This window comes from Camellia sinensis, chromosome 8, assembly GCF_055761805.1.
Source record: "Camellia sinensis isolate YWXY chromosome 8, ASM5576180v1, whole genome shotgun sequence".
NCBI lineage: Eukaryota > Viridiplantae > Streptophyta > Magnoliopsida > Ericales > Theaceae > Camellia > Camellia sinensis.
In genome coordinates, this window is record NC_138968.1 from 36,662,491 (window position 1) to 36,686,551 (window position 24,061).

The 24,061-nt window shown below is 33.9% G+C and overlaps 1 protein-coding gene across 1 annotated transcript; it reads left to right on the forward strand.

Moving 5' to 3' along the window:
* The first annotated feature begins 18,855 nt into the window (after positions 1 to 18,855).
* On the forward strand, positions 18,856 to 19,976 carry LOC145797699 (uncharacterized). The gene is made up of 4 exons (XM_082885106.1): positions 18,856 to 19,182; positions 19,262 to 19,351; positions 19,447 to 19,533; positions 19,629 to 19,976. Exons 1-4 carry the CDS (start codon positions 19,018 to 19,020, stop codon positions 19,974 to 19,976), a joined length of 690 nt encoding a protein of 229 aa, XP_082741232.1. The 5' UTR covers positions 18,856 to 19,017.
* Positions 19,977 to 24,061: the final 4,085 nt, after the last annotated feature.

Below are 24,061 nucleotides of genomic sequence, written 5' to 3' on the forward strand. Positions count from 1 at the left end.
AATTTTTATACAATTACATTAGCATGTATAATTTATTTTTTAAAACTATTCAAGTTAAAATTTGCATATGCTTTTACAAGTATAATAATTAAAAAAATAATTTTATACATCAAAGTCTAATAAATTTTTTTCCCGCAAGAGTAATATGGATTTATAACATATAAAGTCATTAATTATTAAAATAAAATATAAAAAACTCAGTTTGTAATGATTTAAAAATATGAAATATATTGGATCATACTTTAAAATTTACAAAAATTGATCAATATTTATTTTAAAACCCAATAAATATGATTATGGGACAAAAATATGTGTATCAATAAGTTTTTTCAAATTGTGCGAAAAATAAAAAAATTCACGGTTTCGGTTACCGCAACCGTTACGCTACGGCCTTTACACCCCGCAACCACAACCATGCCAACGCCATTGTTACGGCAACCACAACCGCTTTTTAGAACCTTGGTTGATCTTGATCCATACCCAATGTATACAATGAGAACAAAGATATACTCGTTTTATTTGTGAGATGTATTGAATTTAAAATCCTATTAAAATTTAATGTTGACATAATTATTATAATTACGTGTATATTAATTTCTTACAAAATATACTACAAATCCGTAAGGCCTCTTTTATGGTATCAAAAGTAGGTTCATATCTCTTGTTTAAAAACATGCTATTTTAATATTTTTTTGATTTTTTATTTAGAGGTGTGTAGAAAAGTATAGAAAATAATGTGATAACTTATAATAAATCTTTGACTAAAATGTTTAGTCCTCAACTAGGCTAATATTAGCTCCGTTTGGGAACTTGGCTATTTTAGTTAGCTATTTGGTTTTTTGGCTATTTCAACATAGCTAAAAAAATTAGGTTTGGGATGATAGTTGATTTTGTTTTAGTTGATTTGATAATTGTGAAAAAAAGAAATAAAGTGATTATAAATTAAGTATGATATTCTATTTTATTAACTATTTTAATTTATTTTATCTTTGTTGACTATATTAAATATATATAAAAAAAAAAACCCTAAATAAGGCCATTATGAAGTTGAATATATCATGATATTTCAACGGTTGATGCCTTTTGATCATGGAGGTCAAATGGATAAAAATTGTGAGGCATTGTTATAAGAGCATTTTTAATTTTGAATTCTTAAACTTTTTATTTTATTTTATTTTTAGACATTTATTCAAATTTTTTTTTTAACTTATTTATGTTTCACTTAATTTAAATTATTATTTTTATATTTTAATAAGTTTTATAAGTGACATAATTATTAAAATACCCCAATAATAAGAGGGCGCATTAATATTCTCATTAATAGTGTAAATGTTTCATGATATGAATATTCATTTTGTCAAATTTATTTAATGTGAATGTTCACATCATAAAACGTTAGTTTAAAATAGTGCACACCAAGTTGCTAAGGGTTAAAAAAATATTTATAAGGTAAAATTATGAGACGCCCCAAATTTTTTTTTTGACGTCATAAGATTTAGATAACAATAACTTGCTAGATAAAATTTTAACTACTAATTAGGAACTTTTAAATTCTTACATAGTCAAAGTCCAACAACAAAATAAAACTACAAGTTAACACACAACGTCACAACATAGTTAAATATTAATACAAGAAATAACAGGATTTTATTTTGATAAAATCTTGACTCTAAGTTAGCCAAGGTTCGATATTAGCAGCAGCTCCAATTTTAGCCTCAGTCCCTTCCTCGACATAATCTGGCATGAAACGCCAGGGCAACAAAATATATGCCATGAGTTTTGCAACACAGTAAGAAAACGTAACCAACCTACCATTCTTTTTGAGAAAAATAATGAGATTATAAACACGAGATTAAAAATATAATCGTAAACATAAATTACAACCATTAAAATAATTCAAATAATTTTAATAACTTAGGTGACCCTTGAAATCTCACCAAAGAGGTTTAACTTACCAACCACTAAGTCAAGGCCACGGTTAATTTGGAACCCCCCTTGGTCAATTATTCAAGAACTACCAAAGATGCCTACGCCCGGAGTTATATACCTAAGCCGTAACATCCGTGGTCTGCCCCAAGGGAACGGTCTGCCAGTGGTACGCAACTTCCCTGCGTACCACCCGCACATCCACCCTTATTCCAAAACCAAATACCGATAAGAGTTCAAATAATTCCCGTGCCATCTTAGGGTTTCGTGACACAATTTACTTTAAAATTATTAAAAATCAGGGCTCACCCTGCATACCCGGTATTAACCCTCTATCAGTAACATTATTCATTTAGATTAATTCATAGATCAAGCCCATAATCTAAAAATTTATCATGAAATTAGACTTCTCAAATTTCATCTTTTAGTTAGAAATTACTAGATTTGGCTTAGTATAGAATTTTAAATAAATTTTCAAATACATAGTAAAATATGTCTCACAATTTCAGATTTAGTTAAAATTTTGTATAAATTCGTAGAATGCTCAAAAATTGTTTCCAAAATTCCTGGATGAACTAGACATCATTATCAACAACTTTGTCAAAGAAATAATCTCGAAATTTTGAGTGTAAAATTGTCTAAAAATTTGGGTAAACATGCTGGCAGATTCAAAGCAGATTATTCTCAACACAGTTTCAGATTTAGTTAAAAATTTGTATAGATTGGTAGAAAGCTCAAAAATTGTTGCCAAAATTTCTGAATGAACTAGACATCATTTTCAACAACTTTGTAGAAGAAATCATCTTGAAATTGTGAGTATAAAATTGTCTAAAAAGTAGGGTAAACATGCTGGCAGATTCAAAACAGATTATTCTCAACACAGTTTCAGATTTAGTTAAAAATTTGTATAAATTCGTAGAAAGCTCAAAAATTGTTGCCAAAATTCCTGGATGAACAAGAAATCATTATCAACAACTTTGTAGAATAAATAATCTCGAAATTTTGAGTATAAAATTTTCTAAAAGTTTGGGTAAACATGCTGGCAGATTCAAAACAAATTATTCTCAACACAGTTTCAGATTTAATTAAAATTTTGTATAATTTCGTAGAAAGCTCAAAAATTGTTGCCAAAATTTCTGGATGAACTAGACATCATTATCAACAACTTTGTAGAAGAAATCATATCAAATTTTGAGTATAACATTGTCTAAAAATTCGGGTAAACATTGCTGGCAGATTAAAAATAAATTATTCTCAACACAGTTTCAGATTTAGTCAAAATTTGTATAATTTTGTAGAAAGCTCAAAAATTGTTGCCAAAATTCCTGGATGAACTAGACATCATTATCAACAACTTTATGGAAGAAATCATCTCGAAATTTTGAGTATAAAATTGTCTAAAAATTCGGGTAAATATGCTGGCAGATTCAAAACAGATTATTCTCAACACAGTTTCAGATTTAGTTAAAAATTTGTATAGATTTGTAGAAAGCTCAAAAATTGTTGCCAAAATTCCTGGATGAACTAGACATCATTATCAACAACTTTGTAGAAGAAATCATCTCCAAATTTTGAGTATAAAATTGTCTAAAAATTCGGGTAAACATGCTGGCAGATTCAAAACAAATTATTTTCAACACAGTTTAGACAATTTATCATATATAATCTGAAAATTTCAAATATATAAAAAAAAAATGAGAGGATTGAAAGAGTTTTCTTACTTAATAGTAGGATTCAAATGGGTGATGAAGTGGTAAAAAAATTTTGCTTCCTTAACCTTGCCCTCTTCTTTTCCTTCTACTGAATCTCTCATCACCCGTATATACTTCTTCTTTTGTTTGTATGTGTCCATGAACTAAGTCTACCTATGATATATATAGGCAGATCTCTCTCTCTCTCTCTCTCTCTCTCTCTCTCTCTCTCTCTCTCTCTCTCTCTCTCTTCATGATGTTATTCCCTGCCATAAACTTCACTCTACCCAAAAGCCATCATTTGGTGGAATTAACCAAGCCGACATGCAAGTTAGCATGTGGCATACCCTTGCCACCGAATCTGATTCTCCTATTTTTTTTTTTAATAATAATTTATAACAATAATTATTGAACATTAATACCTTATTATTCTTAATAAGGTCTTTGTTAGTGATATAATTGGGTTAATTTAAAACTAATTTTTTTTTTCACTATTCTATATTTTAGGTAGGTTCTGAATAATATTAATTAATTTATTTATTTATTTATTTTCTTTTAAGAAAAATTTAAATATGGGTTTTCACAAATTATCCATAAATTACCTTAAATAGTTTAAGAACTAAGATTTGATGGATCAAATATCAAAATAGTAAGACTCATTGCAATACAAGGATATCTTATACATTGATTGAGATACAACGATTTTCTTATAAATTTTCTTTTATTTATTTATTTATCAAATTTAAATTTGATAAAACGGTACTCAAAGATCATTTTCAATCCATTTATTAAATGTTTATCAAATTAAGATAGAGACCTCAAATATTTTAGAATTTGATGAAAATTTTAAAATATGTGGAAGATGGTTTTTTTTAATCAAATAAAATTTGATGAAAAGATAAAATTGGAATAAGAGAAGAAATTTCAAAAAAAATTGATGAAAATTTGTTGAAAAAGTTACTCAAATTTGAATTATAAATTAGATGAAAAAAATAATGAAAGATTGGGTATGCTCTAACAAAAAAATATTTTTAAGTAGTTGTTGTGAGAAGTAGCTATTTTATTGATTTTTTAACTTTTTATTAGAAGATGTGAAGAAATGTGGAGAGAAGAATTGATTTTTTGAATATTTTAGAGTGTTTTAAAAACAATTATTTTATATATTTTATTTTTAATATTTTTTTTGATAACTTTGGTGATTTTTTATTTTTTTTGTCGTACTTCTAACATTTGTCTACACTAGAAATCGTTATCTTTTAATCTTTAAAAATAGAAAAATGTAAAGAAATTAAAAAAATCAATATTTAGTAGAAAAAGTCATTTAAAAAGAGGAAGACATAGGTGAATTTCTCGAGGCTTTTCCTATATTAAGCCAAATTACCATCTTAATTCCCAAACTAGGCTAAAGCGCTATTACAAATCACGCTTTCACTATTTGGAGCAGAAAATTTGTGAAATAGTGAAAGCGCTATTACAAACCATGCTTTTAATTAAGAAAACATGGTTACGAACCATGCTTTTAAGATTAATTTGTTTTCTTCATAAAACGTGATTTCAAACCACGCTTTTACTGTGCTTATTTTGTTTTCTGAAGAAAACGTGGTTCCAAACCACGCTTTCACTGTTCATATTGTTTTCTTAAGAAAACGTGATTCACAATCACGCTTTCACTGTTGATAAATGAAAGCGTGGATTGCAACCACGCTTTTACAACTTATATAAAACTCCCAAACCCCCTCATTTGCAATCACGTTTTTTACACTTAAGTTTTTTTCGACTCTCACTCTCAGACTCTCGCTCTTGCTCTCTCCTCTGCTCTGCTCTCAGACTCTCGCTTTTGCTCTCCCTCTACTCTCAGACTCTCACTCTCGCTCTCGCTCTCCCTCTGCTCTCAGACTCTTTCTCTGCTTTCACTCTCTCTCTCTGCTCTCTCTCTGTCCATGGTATGGCATCTATCTCTCTCTGTCTCATTTGAATTTTATGTGTTTATTGTGTTTGTGAAAATGTGAATGTGTGGTTTTGAATTGGTAAAAAATGTAGTGGCTTTGAATTGTGAAAAATTTGTAGGGTTTTCAATTGAATGTGAAATCATAAATTATGAAATTAGAAATTAGGGTTATGAAATCATAAATGTGTTAGGGTTTTGAATTATGAAATGTGTTAGGGTTTTAAATGTGTGGTTATGAAATTATGAAATCAGAAATTATGCTTATGGTTTCAAAAATTAGGGTTTTGAATTTTGAATCGTGTCTATATTTTTTGCATTGTGAATTGTGAATCCTGTAGGGTTTGGAATTTTGAATTGTGAATAAACCAACCTATATTTGTTAAATTGGAAATTTTATTTTTTGCTTGCTAATAAAAGGAATTTTTTTTAATTAAGAATAAAATTATGCGAATTGAAATTCATATAATTGAAAATTAAAATTCATATTATGAAATTCATGAATTGAGAATTAAGGTGGACTAGCAATTTCAATTCGAGGTCCACATGCTTACATATATATGATCATTTTGTTTTAGAAAATAAGACTGTAAACTGTATGATTGAATTCAAAATCTGAAAATTGATATGAATCTGAAAAATTCAAAAGTTGAGAGATTTGAAGAAAAAAAAATGAATTTAGTGCATAACTGCCCATATAACTGATATAGGGGTATTTTTGAAAAACCCAAAATATGAGACATAAACACCCAGAGAAGACTTCTCTTTATAATAGTACTAGATATATATACACCTTTATTCAGTATTTCACTTGGTAATATCAAGGTGGGGTTGTATACTTGAATCTGCCGTCTATTATACTATATGAGAAATGGTATTTGTCACCTGATTTATTTCACTATACTATTTTACGCTATAGGTGTATTTATTCAATTCAAGACATTGTGCATATTTAATAAAGGGCAAATTTCACTTCAATGTGCATGTGCAAACAACCCATATAATTTGGAAATAACTATAATGTTCTTGGGGTTTGTGGACTAAATGAAGTATACCGTCAAACGTTCAATCCAAGTTAACATCAAGTGTGAAACATGTGCTAGGTCATAAGGGGGTTATGTTCTTATTTTCAAATATCAGAGGTAAATCACACATGGAGTAAAGCAAAGGGGGTTAAAGTCAATTTTATCTTTCAAAAAAATGACAAATATGAATTTCAATTAAAAATACTAAGTGTATGGAAAGATTAACGTTTTTTCCTAAGTTAAATTTCATGAAACTAATCTCTACTAAATGAAATTATTCAAAAAAAAATATTTAATTTTGACTCTATTTTACTCCAAAAAAAATATATTTTTATTGACTTCAAAATAATAAATGAAAGGATCATGTTCTCTTAACTAAAAGACAAAATGATTATATTAACCTCAAAGTACTATTTTACGTATTTTCTTTATTTAATTGTGTAGGTTACATAAAAGATTTAAACATTTCTGGCATCCTTTAATGAAAATAACATTAAAATTTGTAACTAATTATCTATTAAATGGGTTATCTGTGTCAATTTCATATTATGCAGGTTTGACATAACCCTATTTATTTATCATGTTATTATATAGTGTCATATTTGTGTTTGTGTTGAAAATGTTCAACCCTAACCCCTAACTTCGTGTACGATTCGCGTTGTGTTAGAAATTTCCACCTGTAATAGAATCAAAGTAGGTTCAAGTGGAGTGCCTTTGGCATATTATGTGATCAATGATGCTAACAAAATTGACGTTGTTAATTTATAAAACAATTGTAAGACCAGTGATACTTTGCAGTTCACATAATATTGGACAATTAAGAAACAACAAGCTCATGAAATGAGTGTAGTTAAGATGAGGATGCTTAGGTGGGCGTTTGGTAAGTTTTGGATAGAGAGAAATAGAAATGAATATACATTAAATGGTAGGAGTAGCACCAATTGAAAATATGTTGAGAGAGAACAAACTAAGATGGTTTGGTATGTACAATGAAGACTAGCAGATGAAATGGTAGAGAAGAAGGTGATAGGATCACCGTAAAAGGAAATGTTAGAGGAAGACGTAAATTGACTTGGGATGTGATAGTAAAAAAATTAAACGAATTTATTTAATTTAACCGAGCATATAGCTTTTAATAGTATGAAATGACAAAAAAAGGATTCACGTATCGTAGCCCACTTGATTGGGACATAAAGCTTTGTTTGGTTTAGTTTCGTTTGGTTTATTTCACTGTATTTGGGGTCAGGCACCCAAAATATTATAAAAAATTCTTAGGATTTATTTTCATTTGGGTTTCGCTAAAGGTTTCCACTTAGTTGTTAACTACCTAAATTCATACTTTAGGACATAGCTTATTGCAAGTGTCTGCATATAAGCACATAAGCACTTGTAAATTGTATGTTAGACCGGATTGCACTTTGTCCCTCCAAGCTAACCAATAAAAAAAACTGAATTTTGAGAGGTGCCACATTCTTCCACAACCATTTGGAAAATCAAACCAAACAATTTATTTTTGTCAAATTTATTTATATTTTTTCAAAAAAATCAAAAAATAATTTAAAAAATCAAACCAAACCGCTATATCATGTATTATTTTTAATATACATTCAATAAAATTAATAATTTTTATAAAAAATATTAACTTTGATATTAGAATAATTTGAAGACATTTCATCATAAAATACTAACATTTAATTTTATAATTTTGTAATAGAAATTTTAAAAAATTTAATGAACTAAATTTGTAATACATGTAATAACATTATAGTAGAAATTAAAATTTCCTCACAAAACTTAAGAAATTTTGAAAAAGTTTTTAAAATGGGTATTGAACGAAGAGACTCATCGCCACTTCCGCTTTATGACTGTCCACCACCATTGAAAAGGATAATCTTAACATTATATTTTAATAATTTTATTTTGATTTATATAATTAGAAGTCATTATTAATTGCATCGTGCCTTCAGGCACGGGCATACACTAGTTATAATATATGCATGAAAAGAGTCTTAAAACATTCTAATTAATAGTCCATAGAAATTTTCTAGGTAAGAAGGGAAAAAAAAATGGCACTTTGATGGGTAAGCCTGTGTTTCATAATACCAAATAATTACTACGGATGGCCCAATAGATTCACATGGATAACTATCCAAAATTTACTACATAGATTTAACCACCAACATAAATTTTCTCTCTATTTTTTGGTCATTATAAATTATCTCTCTATTTTTATTTTTATTTTTGTATGTTTAAGAAAAAAAAAAGAGTAAATAAATTAAATTTTTTTCCTACTTTTCAGAACGAGCCAAAATGAGCCTTTTGTTCGAATTTCATAACAAAGCCTCTATGACCTCTAAAAAGTGGATGAGGATTACTATTTCACATAGGAAATAACTTTGTCATTAAGGTCCCTAATGGCACAAGTTTGAGCAAATCAAATTAACTTATCTTTAATTGTCCATAAATCTGAAGAATTGGATAACCAGTTTTAAAAAATTAAGAACAATGTTTGAAACCCCTATTTTATATTGCCCAAATCAATCGAGTTATTTTAACTCAATGAAAAAAATAATAATTTCATACAAAACTTACATTATGATTTAAGATGTTTGTATGACTTGTCCAATTTTGTCCAATCTCACTAAATAAGAAAAATACTTGATAGAATGAAGTGTTTTTTAAATGTGTGATATATCTGTCTACTTTATTAAAATACTAAAAAATAGATCAAGATTTATGAAAAGAAAACAAAATAAGTGTTTTTAAAATTGGTCCCACTTACATGCGCACGATTAAATCATTGCCTAAATTAACGGTTGTGTAGAGTCATTATTATTATTTATTTATTTGTTTATTTTGAGTGAATGCCTTTTAAAAATTGATCATATTGAGGGAGGGAGGCCCTTACCGCAATGGTAAGGTTGTTTCATTATGCTGATAATAATATAAAATAAAATAAATCTATTATAATTCGAGTATTATGGATTCAAATCATAGAAATAATGGGCTTGTTTGGTTTGTTTTTCATAAAAAATTTTGGAAAAATTTCTCGACAAACAAATTTTCAAGAGTAATCAAACCAAACGAATTTTTTCAAAAAAAATCTCAAAATTTTGTTTGGTTACCTACTTTCCAAAATAACTTTCTCTCTCATACACATCAAATCAATCACTTTTTGTAAAACTCTCTCCCCAAAACAATTTTCCACAACCATTTCTGAAGGAAGGTAAACCAAATAAGTTTTCGTACTTTTTATCTCAAAAACTACTCTACAAACACAAACCAAACACACCGTCTCTGGATACTGAATAATACACATGCATATATCTGATCTTCCTCTAAACTCTGCCATGATTGTAATCTTTGGAATTGTCCTTTTATAGATCTTGTAAATCAAAATGGGTCACTAGTTTTGTTATAAACAAACAAAATTGATCATAAAATTAAATACAAATACATATATACGCATAAAATTTTATAGAGTTTGTTATTATTTTGAAAAATTTTATCCATCTATATACATTTTGTGTACAGTTCTATAACCATTTTTGTATTCTTAGACTTATTCAAAATCTGAAGTTATTGCTGCTATGTGATTCAAAATTTCTTTTTGGCTACTAATTCAATAAACATTTTTGTATAGGACATCTATACATGTGTATGAATTCCAAAAAGGATTATATGAACAAAGCATATCTAACCTCAAAAAGAATGAGAATAAAAAAAGACCAATGACAACAAAGAATGAAGACAAGAAATATAGTTATTTTGATGTTTTTTTGAATTAAGACAAGAGAGTAATGACAACAAAGAACCTTCATGCAGAAAAGATAAGAGTCTCCACATAGGAAGTAAATAAAGGCCTCGTTTGGGAAGTGGCTATTTTAGTAGGCTATTTGGCTTTTTGGCTATTTTAGTAGGCTATTTTAGTTTTTGTGTTTGGGAAGATGAGATGGATTTTATTTGAGTTGTTGTATTAAAAAATGTGTTGAAATGATGTTTGAAATTAAAATGACAAATTTGTCCCTAAAAAAATATTTTTTTAAATTGCTATCAAGGGGTAAAATCGTAAAATGTTCATTGATGGAACAAGTGACACAGCTGACAGTGTAGGCTGTGCCTACACTGCCGGCTGTGCAGTCCTATATATATATATATATATATATTTTTTTTTTTGAAAAAGCTTGCAAAAGTGGCTTTTTGGCTAAAAAAAATTTTTAGGCTATAATAGCCTCTTTAGGCACTTCCCAAACAGCGCCAAAAACTCCACAGAAATAAGAATCTCCGCAGAAAAGATAAGAGTCTCCACATCAGGAAAGAAGAAAGAGTCACCTTCCAATTCCTGGAAGTCCAGTGAAAATGATGACTCTGGTAAGGAATGGGGGGTTGACAGAAAACTAAACTTGGGGGCAAGACAAGCAAGCTCAAAGCCAAGTGGTTGGTCCAATTGGGGGATTAAATAATTTCCAAAAAATTGTTCTTGGAAATTCGAAATCCGAGTAAGTTTTGGATTTAAAATTTATAACAATTATTTTAATGTATACATTTTCATTCCAACAATATTTTCATACACTAGTCTTCCAATACTATTGGGTTAAGTGGTTGTCCGTGAGATTTGCAAATTTATTACGAGTGATTTCCAGAAAAAATGTAAATAACAATTAATCTTCAATACCTATGGGGTTAAGTGGGCGTGCGTGGGATTTACAAATTTGTTACGATTGATCTGTAGATGGGTACGTTACGACCAATGTTCAGTTGATGTTGTAAATGTTTCCCAAAATATTACAAATTGAATATTTAAAAGTTGATTTTAAAATAATTCCAAATGACAACAAAAATTCAAATAGTCACTTTTCAATGAAAAACAAATAGTTGATCATAACAACGAATGATGCATAGCTAAGTGAAACACAACATTGCCTACATAAGCTTCCTTTTTTCACACATTGAGTAGTCAAATCGTGGAGAGACTTGTCAGTATATGCAGATGGATTGTCAAGTCATGTGACTTGGTGCACAGGCTTTGGTTTTCTCAATTTTTTGCTTGATTTTTTTATTACAGTGACAACTCATCTCTTATTGATATATGTGGGATTCTCAATTCAGAAACTCACATGGCAACAGTGAATTCACTGATTTACCTTACAGTGAGCATGCCTTTATTTTGTCGGTATATGCAGATGGATTGTCAAGTTATGTGACTTGGTGCACAAGCATTGCTTTTCTCTGTTTTCTGATTACAGTGACAACTAATCTCTTATTGATATATGTGGGATTGTCAATTCAGAAAGTCACATGCACTACAAGAAAATGAGGCAGAAAAGACGGAAGCTTTAGCGACGGCCTGTTTCCCGTCGCAAAAGATGACCTTTTTGCGACGGCAGATTAACCCGTCGCTAAAAAAGGTATTTAGCGATGGCAGTTTTACCGTCGACAATAAACTGTACGGGGAGTGTCATTATATGGGATTATTAGCGACGGCATTTCCTACCGTCGCAAAAAACATTGTTTTGGAGACGGCAGAATGTTGCTGTCGCAAATAGTTAGTCATTTGAGACGGCAAAAATGTCCGTCGCAAAAAAATATCAAAAATGCGCCGGATTAGCAATACGTAATTACCATTTGCGACGGTTTAAAATGTGCCGTCGCAAAAAAAATAATGACAAAACTTTTGCCCCGCTCTCCCCAATTTTGGCGCTCGGTGATTTCGATAGAAATCCCTAATTCTTCGAAATCCCTAAATCTATGAATTCCCTCAAACTTCGACTTCAACTTCCAGCAAATATCAGATTAGAAAACCTTTTAAAATCTTTGAATCATTTGGATCAAAATCCCTAAATCTTCGACTTCGCCTATCAGCCGTCGCCAGCCATCTTCAACCCAGCTTTCAGAGCTTCTTCTCTGGCGAAGTTCTTCGGCTTCGGGTTTCAGCCATCCTCTCTCTGCATGCTCAAAACCGCAGTTCTTGGAAGCTTCGAAAATCGCAACAATGGTGCTTCTGCTGACTCTTCTCTGAGGACTCAAATTCAACTTCAACTTCAACTTCAACTTCAACTTCGACTTCAACTTCAACTTCGTTCAGGTATCGGTTCAGGTATCGGTTCACATTCTGAAAATCACATTCTTTTTTATTGTCAACACCAAGCCAAATTTTTTTTATAATAAAGAATGCATTCCATCAGCCGGCAAAACCAAGGGAATAACAGATAATGAAACCTCTTCCATCCATACTTTTAGTTCATCCTCCCTTAAAATTTTGCTCAGAAACTCATTTGGTAACATGCCAAAAGACTTGCAGGAAGCTTCCTTGCTAAATATATATCTAGGTAGGCACATGATGCGAAAAATGGCAGTGTTAGGCTCACATATGAAAAGGAGACAAAATGAATTCATACTGTTGTTGAGCTATCTCACAAGAGAAGTGTACAAGTGTGCTTTTAGAAACTGATCTCTATGCCTTGACTTGGTGTCCTAACCATGAATTCAAACAGTTCGAGCTAATAGAGCCTACCTTATATCTTGACTTGGTGTCCTCACATATGAAGGATGTTTTTCAATAACATTAAAAAATAAATAAAACTACTAGAACAAGGTTGATCTCCAAATGGTTGTTGCGTGGTGTATGTTTAATTCACAAGAAGACTTGTTCTGCTGATGAAGAAATTAGGCCAACAAATTAACTTATGAGAGAGTTTCATAATGAGAAAGAAATAAACAACACAATAAAAAATGTACAGTATTAATATATCACAATATGTAACATTATCATTTAATAATTGACATAATAAATCTCTTGATGTAATGATTTATTATTACAAAGAGATATTAGGCGTCAATTATAATGTTATATCATTCTTTTAAATTTTTATATGATTATAATATACACATTCATGTTAAACATGTAATATGACATACATGATATATGTCCATAATTAAGTTTTGAACAAATAGATAAATAAAATAATGCACCATCACAATCACAATCAAATAAGAAAAATTCCAAAGCGGACATTTGAATTTGATTGTTGAACTAGATTAGCAATTAACAAGTGCAGCCTCTAAAACAAAAGGTTTTACTTGAATAGGGGAGGTGGTCAATGATGAGGTAGGAGATCTAGAAACAATTGACCAGGCTTTTAGAATATATGTTCTAATCTTCAGAACTCCATAATTTAAGAATTATTACATTTGAGTTCAACCAATGATTTAAGTATTAGTAATCTTATCTAAGATTTGAAAAAATATATATAATTAATTCTGCATTTTTTAAGTAATTACGTCGACTTTTCTTAATGATACATTTAGGCTCCAGTTCATCTACTATTTAATTGATTACAAATAATAATAAATAAATACAAACAAAAACAAAAACAAAAACAAAAACAAAACAAAATATAATACATGTTTATGTTCTTAAAATTATTTTATAAATTTAATTGTATTTTTGTGCTAAGTATAGCTTATTTTGTGTTTTTTTGTGGGGAGGTTTCTGCCTCACCTTTATTCATGACTGCACAGTTGAGGTCATTCAGGCGGATTCTTTTTTTTTATTTATTAAGTCCCTCTCTCTCATGCATGCACATCCAGTGCTTACTCTTTATTTTATTATTTTTGTGTCTTGTTTTGCCTCTTTTGAAAGGATTCTCTTGCTTTATTCTCATTCCTTTCCCACTCTCTTCAGTAAAGTCCCCTTTCCTCGTTATCCTTTTACTCAATTTACTTTTCTTTTGGAGCTTTGGAATGGATAGCTATATTCATTTCTATGGAATGGAAGTGTACTACTTGTTTTGATAGATGAGGGTGTAATACGTAGGTATTATATTTAGAGTTACTTTGATGAGATATTTTTGTGGATGTGTACAGATGATGGATAAGAGTTGGATTGATTTGCCAAATAGGATGTCGAGCGAATACATTAATGGGATTGATGAATTCCTTGTGTTTGCCTACACCAATAGGGTTGAAGGTTCGATGATCAGTTGTCCGTATAGGAAGTGTGAGAATCGATACTATTTTGTACGAGAGGGTCTACGGGAGCATTTGATTTTGAATGGTTTTTTTAAAAAATACAAACATTGGATTAATCATGGGGAATCTTACGTATCTGTACATGGAAATCGAGAGAATGAAACATTAGCTAATTTAGACATTGGGGATGATATGATTGGAATGATACAAGGGGCTATGGGAAATCCACATGCCGGTACAAGTGTTGAGGGTGATGAACCACAGGGGCCTGATCCCCATGCATCTGAACCCCAGCTCGGTCCAAATGCAGAGACTGCAAAGTATTTCAAACTTATTCAAGATGCACAAAGTGAATTGTATCCGGGTTGTCAGAAGTTCACATCTTTGTCATTCATTGTTCGACTTCTACATTTGAAGGTGCTTAATCAGTGGACAGACAAGTCTGTTGACATGTTGCTTGAGTTATTGAATGAGGCGTTCCCGTTGGGTGTAAAACTCCCGGACTCATATTATAAAGCTCAAAAGGTCACAACAGATTTGGGCTTTACGTATGAGACATGGGATGCATGTCCCAACAGTTGCATTTTGTTTCGAAACGAGGACGCCAATCTTGATAAATGTGTCATATGCAACAGTTCTAGATGGAAATCAAATGGTGATGGTGGTTCAAATGGTCCTAACAAAGGTGGCAAACAAATAGCTGCAAAACAAATGAGGTATTTTCCTTTAAAGCCAAGGTTGCAGAGGTTGTTTATGTCATCCAAGACGGCCAAGTTCATGAGATGGCATGCAGAGGAACGAACTGATGATGGTGTCTTCAGGCATCCTGCTGACTCCCTTGCATGGAAAGATTTTGACCGTCGGAATATTGACTTTAGTAATGATTGCCGAAGTGTAAGGCTTGGCTTAGCATCTGATGGTTTTAACCCATTCAGGACGATGAATATAGTTCATAGCACTTGGCCTGTTGTGCTCATTCCATACAACTTGCCGCCATGGATGTGCATGAAGCAACTATTTCTAATTTTATCCGTGCTTATTGACGGCCCGAAAGGACCTGGTGACAAGATTGATGTGTATATGCAACCGTTGATTGAGGAGTTGAATGAACTATGGAATGAGGGTGTGTCAACATTTGATGCATCAACAAATCAAATGTTTCAAATGCATGCAGCTTTACTGTGGACAATTAGTGATTTTCCTGCATACGCAAACTTGTCAGGATGGAGCACTAAAGGCGAATATGCATGTCCTTGTTGTAATACGGAAACTACATCGTGTTGGTTGAAGCATAGTAGGAAACAATCATACTTGGGTCATCGCAGATTTTTACCTACTGGCCATAAATTCCGGAAGGATAAAGTATCATTTGATGGTAGTCGGGAAGTCAGACTCAAACCAAAATTGTTGTCTGGAACTGAGATGTTGCTACAATTAGAATCTGAGGGTATTTTAACCCAATACAAGAGGGATGACCTTAAGGAGAGGCATAGGAGACAGGTAGAGAAGGAGAAAGTTGGACATCGCACCCATAGTTGGAAGAAAAAGAGTATCTTTTATGAATTGCCATATTGGGAGCACAATCTAATAAGACACAACCTCGATGTGATGCATATAGAGAAGAATGTTTGTGATAATGTGTTGTGGACAATATTAGGGGTTGCAGGAAAATCGAAGGATGGTGTTAATGCTCGGCGTGATTTACAAGATATGAATATTAGAAAACCCCTACATTTGCAGTTAAGAGGGTCGAATAAAGCCTATTTACCACCAGCACAATTCACGATGACCAAGGATGAAAAAGATTTGTTCTTGAAAGTGTTGAAGGAAGTAAGAGTTCCCGATGGGTATTCATCCAATATATCACGTCGTGTGCGCTCACATGATAGAAGTATTGGGGGTCTTAAGAGCCACGATAGTCATATTCTGATGCAACAACTTATTCCATTTGCTATTCGAAGATCGTTACCAAAGAATGTAATTGAACCCTTGATTGAATTGAGCAATTTCTTTAGACAATTGTGTTCGAAAGTGAATCGTGCGACGGATTTGCAATATATTCAAGATCGTATCGCTCTAACACTTTGTCATCTAGAGAAAATATTTCCTCCGAGTTTTTTTGATATAATGGAGCACTTACCTATACATCTAGCTGATGAAGCCTTATTGGGTGGAGCGATTCAGTTTCGATGGATGTATCCAATTGAGAGGTATCTTCTTACTTTGAAGCAATACGTGCGTAATAGAGCTCATCCTGAAGGATCAATTGCTAAAGGATATCTTATGGAAGAATGCATGAATTTTTGTGCACAATATCTTAATGATGTGGAAACCAAATCTAGTCGACCCGTGAGAAACTATAGTGGTGCTGATAATTTGGGTCATGCTATTGGTGAAAACACAAGCTTTTATCTTGATAATACTTCTTGGGTACAAGCTCATCGGTACATCTTATTCAATACAAGCGCGGTTCAACCATTCATAAAGTAGGTTAAGTCACTCACTCAATATGTTATTATGTTTTATTGAATTTTCAACAAAAATTTTTGTATTGCTAAAATCTCAATCTACACAGCAAACACCTTGAAGTACTTCAGCTCAAAATGCCTCGTGTCGACGATCATCAGCTTCGGCGTGAACATTTTGAAACTTTTCACATTTGGTTCAAGGAACATGTATGTATTTAACTCTATAGATTCTAGTTACTTAAGTCGATCTACATTTTAAATTTTACATTTTCGTGTTAAATAGGTCCAAACTTTGCGAAGGACTACTGATGTCATATTTTCTGAAGAGATTATTCTCTTGGCAAATGGTCCTCATAACCTGGCAAGGAGGTTGAACGGGTATATACTGAATGGGTTTCGGTATCGAGTAAAGGCCATGGATGATCGTCGAGCCACACAAAATTGTGGTGTAGCTTTGAAGGCAGATACCATAAGTTATGCTAGTCGAAAAGACAAGAATCCTTGTGTGGGGTCTGTGTACTATTATGGACAATTGACAGACATTGTTGAGCTTCGATATTCCAATGAGAAGAAACATGTGTTGTTTAAGTGTGATTGGATTGACAATATTCACGGAAAGAAAGAAGATGTCTTCAATTTCACGTTGGTAAACTTCAATCATTTGTTGCACCGAGATGATCGAATTACCAATGAACCTTTCATCTTGGCGTCCCAAGCAGAGCAAGTTTGGTATGTTGCAGACCTGTTACAACCAGACTGGCAAGTCGTGGTGAAGATGTCTCAAAGAGGTTTATTTGATATGAGTTCGACTGATCCACAAATCGAGCCATACATAAGCCAACAATTGGAAGAAAATATAATGCTTCGTGATGAAGAAGTTGGTTGGGTGAGGGAAGCCGCAGAAGGGGAAACAGTTGATGTTCAAATAGGCTGATATTTAATCAACATTAGTAATTCAATTAAGGCCAAGGTTGTAGTTAATCATCAATTTCTTAATTTACTTTGTCTTTGTAATTGTATTAGTTCAATTAATGTCATATTATAGTTGATGACAACCCATTGTCTATGTTTCTAATGTTAATTAATGTTATATTGCTTGCAGATTATTATGGGAAGGAAGAGAAAGCCTGATCATCCCCGGCGCATGATGTCTGATGTGCTACATAACAGGACATCAGTAGCACCACCATCAGAGGACGCATCACATCGGCCACCATCGGAGGGGCCATTAGTGCCACCACCATCTGAGGGGCCATTAGTACCACCGCATCGACCACCATCAGTGGCACCACAGCAGCTACCATGTACTCAGCCTCCACGCCTACCATCGGTGCGTCCACCATCAGTGGCACCACAGCAGCTAGCATCCCGACTACAGTCATCAGCTTATGAGCTATCCGCAGGTATATAAATTTTCTTTGATTTGTATGAAAATTATTTAAACATACATTTATTTATGCTTATTATATATAACTTGTTTATTCTCATTGTATTTTGCAGACCCTTCGTCTTCTTCACAGCCTACATCAGGTATAAGAATTCGATTTGTATTCACATTATTTAAATTTGCATTTGTTTATTACCGTTGCATATTGTTTATTGTTTTTGTATCTCGCAGGTCATGTTAGTTCTTCATCAACCTCGACTAGGCGTGGTAGAGGATGTGCCAAGGGCATTAAAGAGTGGGGTACTGGTAAAAAGCTGGACATACAATTTGATGAAAATTACTGCCCAATAGGGGAGAACGTCGCTAAGTTAACTACTCAACTTGGCATCATTGTGCGGAATGGTAACATTGTTCCTCTTACTTTTCTTGACTGGAACAATGTGCCTGATGATATTGTTGATGCTATCTGGAAGGATATGAAGGTAAAAGTATATTTTTGTCCACAAATTCGAATTCCAAAATTGTGTTATTATTATTTACACTTTGAAATTGTGTTTTATAGGACAATTTGAATATATGTCCAGAGGAGTACAAGCCAATCTGCATGAAAAACTGCAACAGCATATGGAAGGATCACAAGAACAAGATTAAGGTTAAGTATTTCAAGCCTAGAAGTTCTGATCCTAATCTGAAGGATGATGTTCCTTTGCACATTGTGCCAAGCCAGTGGGAAGAACTTATGGAGTATTGGCGTACTTCTGATGCTGAGGTATACAAATAAGTTATATTTATGATATGTAAACATACAAATCATATTTACATACTTACATTTGTTGAACCTGTTATAGAAAATTGCAAGTAGGAATGCTAAAAATCGGCGAGCTCACGGCATAGCTCATACCACAGGGCGTACTAGTTTCTCTCAGATACGACATGAGGTTTACATTTTATTGTTTTATTTTTGTATATAAATAAACATTGAATATTTGCAAATTATTTGGATTCTAATTTTCATATTTTTAAAAAAATGTAGATGACCAATAAGGGGGAGTCTACTGATAAGATGAATGTTTGGCTTATGACACGTAGAGCAGATGACCCAGAGGTTATCCAGACCTTGGTAGTTTCCAAACACCTTTGATTGTATTTGAAGTTTATTTTATGTGTGTCAACCATCTTAATTTGGCATATACTTGTATGTCTTATTCAATACAGGATGAGTTTAATCGTCAACTCTCTATGCTACCTGAGGATGGTCGGACTTTGGAGGCTAGGAATGCCATTTTCCATGAGTTGATAGGTCATGACGGACATGGATATTGTCGCACATACGGGAGAATTGTGCCTCGAAGAGCGGTGTATAAAGATGGTGCTAGGCCATCACAGTCAACACCCCAACCATCGACTATTGAGCAGATCACGCAGCAGGTTCGTGCAGAGCTAAGGGATGAGTTGAAGGAGGAGCTGCGAGCAGAGTTCTCTACACATTTACAGCAGATGAGAGCTGAGATGATGGCGTTTGTGTCACAAGGGGCGAGTGTGGATCCCAACAGACAGGTTTGATATAAATTAAATTGTTTGATAGTTCAATTTTCACACAAGATTATGTATAAAATTCGAATATGATTAACACATTATGCATTGACTATCATAGGTTCCTGATGCATCGAGTGGCCACTGGGCATTTAGGGAATCTGCAGAAGATGAGAATCCATATACACCACCACCAGAAGATCAGGTATAAAATGTATCTTTGCATTCTAAGCTAAAATGTATCTTTGCATTCTTTACATTGTAAGTTAAGAGACTTGTGGGAAAAGATGAGACGGTTTGGCACGAAACTTGGCACACACGACCGCCTAGGCACGAGAGACTTGTGGGAGAAGACGGGGCTCCAATCGGGTTCCCGGTTTGGGAGTTAGAGTCGGATTTCACTTTAGGCAAACTAGTTTCTTAAGAAACTTGAACTCGCGGTGTTAACGCCCCAAAATCATCAAACGGCGTCGGTTTGGCACGAAACTTGGCACACACGACCGCCTAGGCACGAGAGACTTGTGGGAGAAGACGGGGCTCGAATCGGGTTCCTGGTTTGGGAGTTATAGCCGGATTTCACTTTAGGCAAACTAGTTTCTTAAGAAACTTGAACTCGAGGTGTTAACGCCCTAAAATCACCAAACGGCGTCGGTTTGGCACGAAACTTGGCACACACGACCACCTAGGCACGAGAGACTTGTGAGAGAAGACGGGGCTCGAATCGGGTTCCCGGTTTGGGAGTTAGAGCCGGATTTCACTTTAGGCAAACTAGTTTCTTAAGAAACTCGAACTCGAGGTGTTAACGCCCCAAAATCATCAAACGGCGTCGGTTTGGCACGAAACTTGGCACACACGACCGCCTAGGCACGAGAGACTTGTGGGAGAAGACGGGGCTCGAATCGGGTTCCCGGTTTTGGAGTTATAGCCGGATTTCACTTTAGGCAAACTAGTTTCTTAAGAAACTTGAAATCGAGGTGTTAACGCCCCAAAATCACCAAACGGCGTCGGTTTGGCACGAAACTTGGCACACACGACCACCTAGGCACGAGAGACTTGTAGGAGAAGACGGGGCTAGAATCGGGTTCCCGATTTGGGAGTTATAGTCGGATTTCACTTTTGGCAAACTAGTTTCTTAAGAAACTTGAACTCGAGGTGTTAATGCCCCAAAATCACCAAACGGCGTCGGTTTGGCACGAAACTTGGCACACACGACCGCCTAGGCAGGAGAGACTTGTTGGAGAAGACGGGGCTCGAATCGGGTTCCCGGTTTGGGAGTTAGAGCCGGATTTCACTTTAGGCAAACTAGTTTCTTAAGAAACTTGAACTCGAGGTGTTAACGCCCCAAAATCATCAAACGGCGTCGATTTGGCACGAAATTTGGCACACACGACCGCCTTGGCACGAGAGACTTGTGGGAGAAGACGGGGCTCGAATCGAGTTCCCGGTTTGGGAGTTATAGCCGGATTTCACTTTAGGCAAACTAGTTTCTTAAGAAACTTGAACTCGAGGTGTTAACGCCCCAAAATCCCCAAAAGGCGTCGGTTTGGCACGAAACTTGGCACACACGACCGCCTAGGCACGAGAGACTTGTGGGAGAAGACGGGGCTCGAATCGGGTTCCCGGTTTGGGAGTTAGAGCCGGATTTCACTTTAGGCAAACTAGTTTCTTAAGAAACTTGAACTCGAGGTGTTAACGCCCCAAAATCATCAAACGGCGTCGGTTTGGCACGAAACTTGGCACACACGACCGCCTAGGCACGAGAGACTTGTGGGAGAAGACGGGGCTCCAATCGGGTTCCCGGTTTGGGAGTTAGAGTCGGATTTCGGTCTAGTCAAAATTATTTACTAAACTATCTTTGTAATTATATAGTAGTTAATTTTTTTATATTTTTCTGTAATTAAAATATTAACACCATTATATTGTTATTAATTATTTTTATTTTGTTTTTTTCAGATATTTCCTTAGTAGCAGTTTGCTTCTTGTGGAATGCGGGCGTATAAAGATTATAACCAGCTTTTATTTTTTTAACCCACGAAGGAAGCAAGACGAAAACTTTTGGTTTTGATTTTGATTTATGTTATTTAAATTTGTGAACAATATTATGTAGTGGCATAATTTTTATTGTTATGAATTTTTATTTATGTATTGTTATGAATGGAACAACATTATGAAATGTTCATCATGTGCCAACTTTTGTTTATGTATGTATTTATATTATTATGTAATTTTTAGATTTTTTTTTAGTTATTTTTCATTTAATACAGGTTTTTTTTATATTTTTAATTATTTTAGTACAGGGATTTGTTTTTTAAAATTTTTTTTTTAGACGGCGGAGCTGCCCCGTCGCAAAAAGAAAATGGTACCAAGCTTTTTGCGACGGCTCAAATACTGTCGCAAAAGGTAGGAATTAAACTGAGAATAAGACCTTTAGCGACGGCTTAGGTTGCCGTCGCCAATAGCCATTAGCGACGATACTTTTACCGACGGGATTTGGCAGTCGACAAAACTCTTTTAGCGACGGCAAGACTTTACCGTCGCAAAAAATCAGATTTTCGTAGCTTTTTGGCGACAGAAGTTTGCCGTCGCAAAAATTTTTTTTTACCGTCGCAAAAACAATGGCGACGGCTCTTGCCGTCGCTAAAGCCCTTTTGCAACCCCCTCTCTTGCGACCTCCCACTTGCCGTCGCAAAAAACTATTTACCGTCGCAAAAAACTATTAGCGACGGCATTTGGAGTATTTGTGACGGCGTTTTGCCGTCGCAAAAAACAATTTTTTTTGTAGTGATGGCAACAGTGAATTCACTGATTTACCTTACAGTGAGCATGTCCTTATTTTGTCGGTATATGCATATGGATTGTCAAGTCACGTGACTTGGTACACAATATTTGTTTTTCTCTGTTTTTTCATTCTAGTGACAACTCATACCTTGTTCGTATATGTGGGATTGTCATGCAGAGGCATTTATTTTCTATGATTTTTCCTTCAATGTCTTTCTAAAGCCGTTCATAACCAACTATATAAACGACTAAAGGTGAAGACACAACCTTACAACCCATTTTGCCCTACGAAATTATCATTCATTTGTTTAAAAAAATTAGCATGGCTACACAATTCATGGGAGGGAGTAGGAATCGCAGAGGTGGTAGGAACTTGCAAATGGGTGACAGTTCACGACGAGGAGGGGGACGGAGACGTGGCGATGCTGAAGACGAAACAACAATACCTGTTTTAGATTATGCTTGTGGTTATCGTGATAGGTTTGGGAAGCGACAAGTATTATCGAGTTCAAGGAGGTTCATGTATGGAGCCATCTGACAATCAAACAGGATATGGTTTATCTGACGCTGCTCGCCTCAAGTGGCCCACACTATTTATACAGTGGGTACAGCTGGAAACCTTAAGTCGGGAAAATCAACTTAAGGTGCCAAAAGCACGTTCTGTTGAGATCCAAAAGGAAGATCCTGATAATGTTGATCGACTATGTGAAAGACTACAACGTGAGATTTCTCAAATGCGCCGTAGGTTAGCCCGCGATATGCAACTATACATAGTTAAGAAGGATGCCCAGAAGAACAGAACAGAACCAAATGTTGCGGTTATCAAGGGTATCATGGAGGATCCTGAACTTGTCTCTGACGCTGAGCTTTCGGATTATTCAAACTTCGAGATTGCTGATTTAAGCGCGAATTAGGTGTTAATGTCTACACTTCGGCAATATTAGGTCATGCATTAATATGTAATGTCTGTGTTAGAGTAAGTGTTTTCGTAATGAGTTTGTCAGATTGTCTGCCTAATATTTGTCTATCTAACTGTTATGTTTATGTATTGTGTGTTCAGTTCAGGATGTCCAGGATGTATGTATTGTGTATTCAGTTCATGGTGTCCAGAATGTATTTTTGTGGGAGACTTATGTTTGTACTACCTATGTAACTGAAAACTGTTACATTTGCAACTTCAGTTATGTTGTTTTTATGCCTGTATGAGTATTTAGTAAATTAGTGACTTCGTATATTATGTATTAAGTTTTCTTACAAAAATGTTGACAAAATTTATTTTAGGAAAAATACACATTCTCTTAACTTGTTCATCTTCTCAATCGTGACAACCAAAAAAT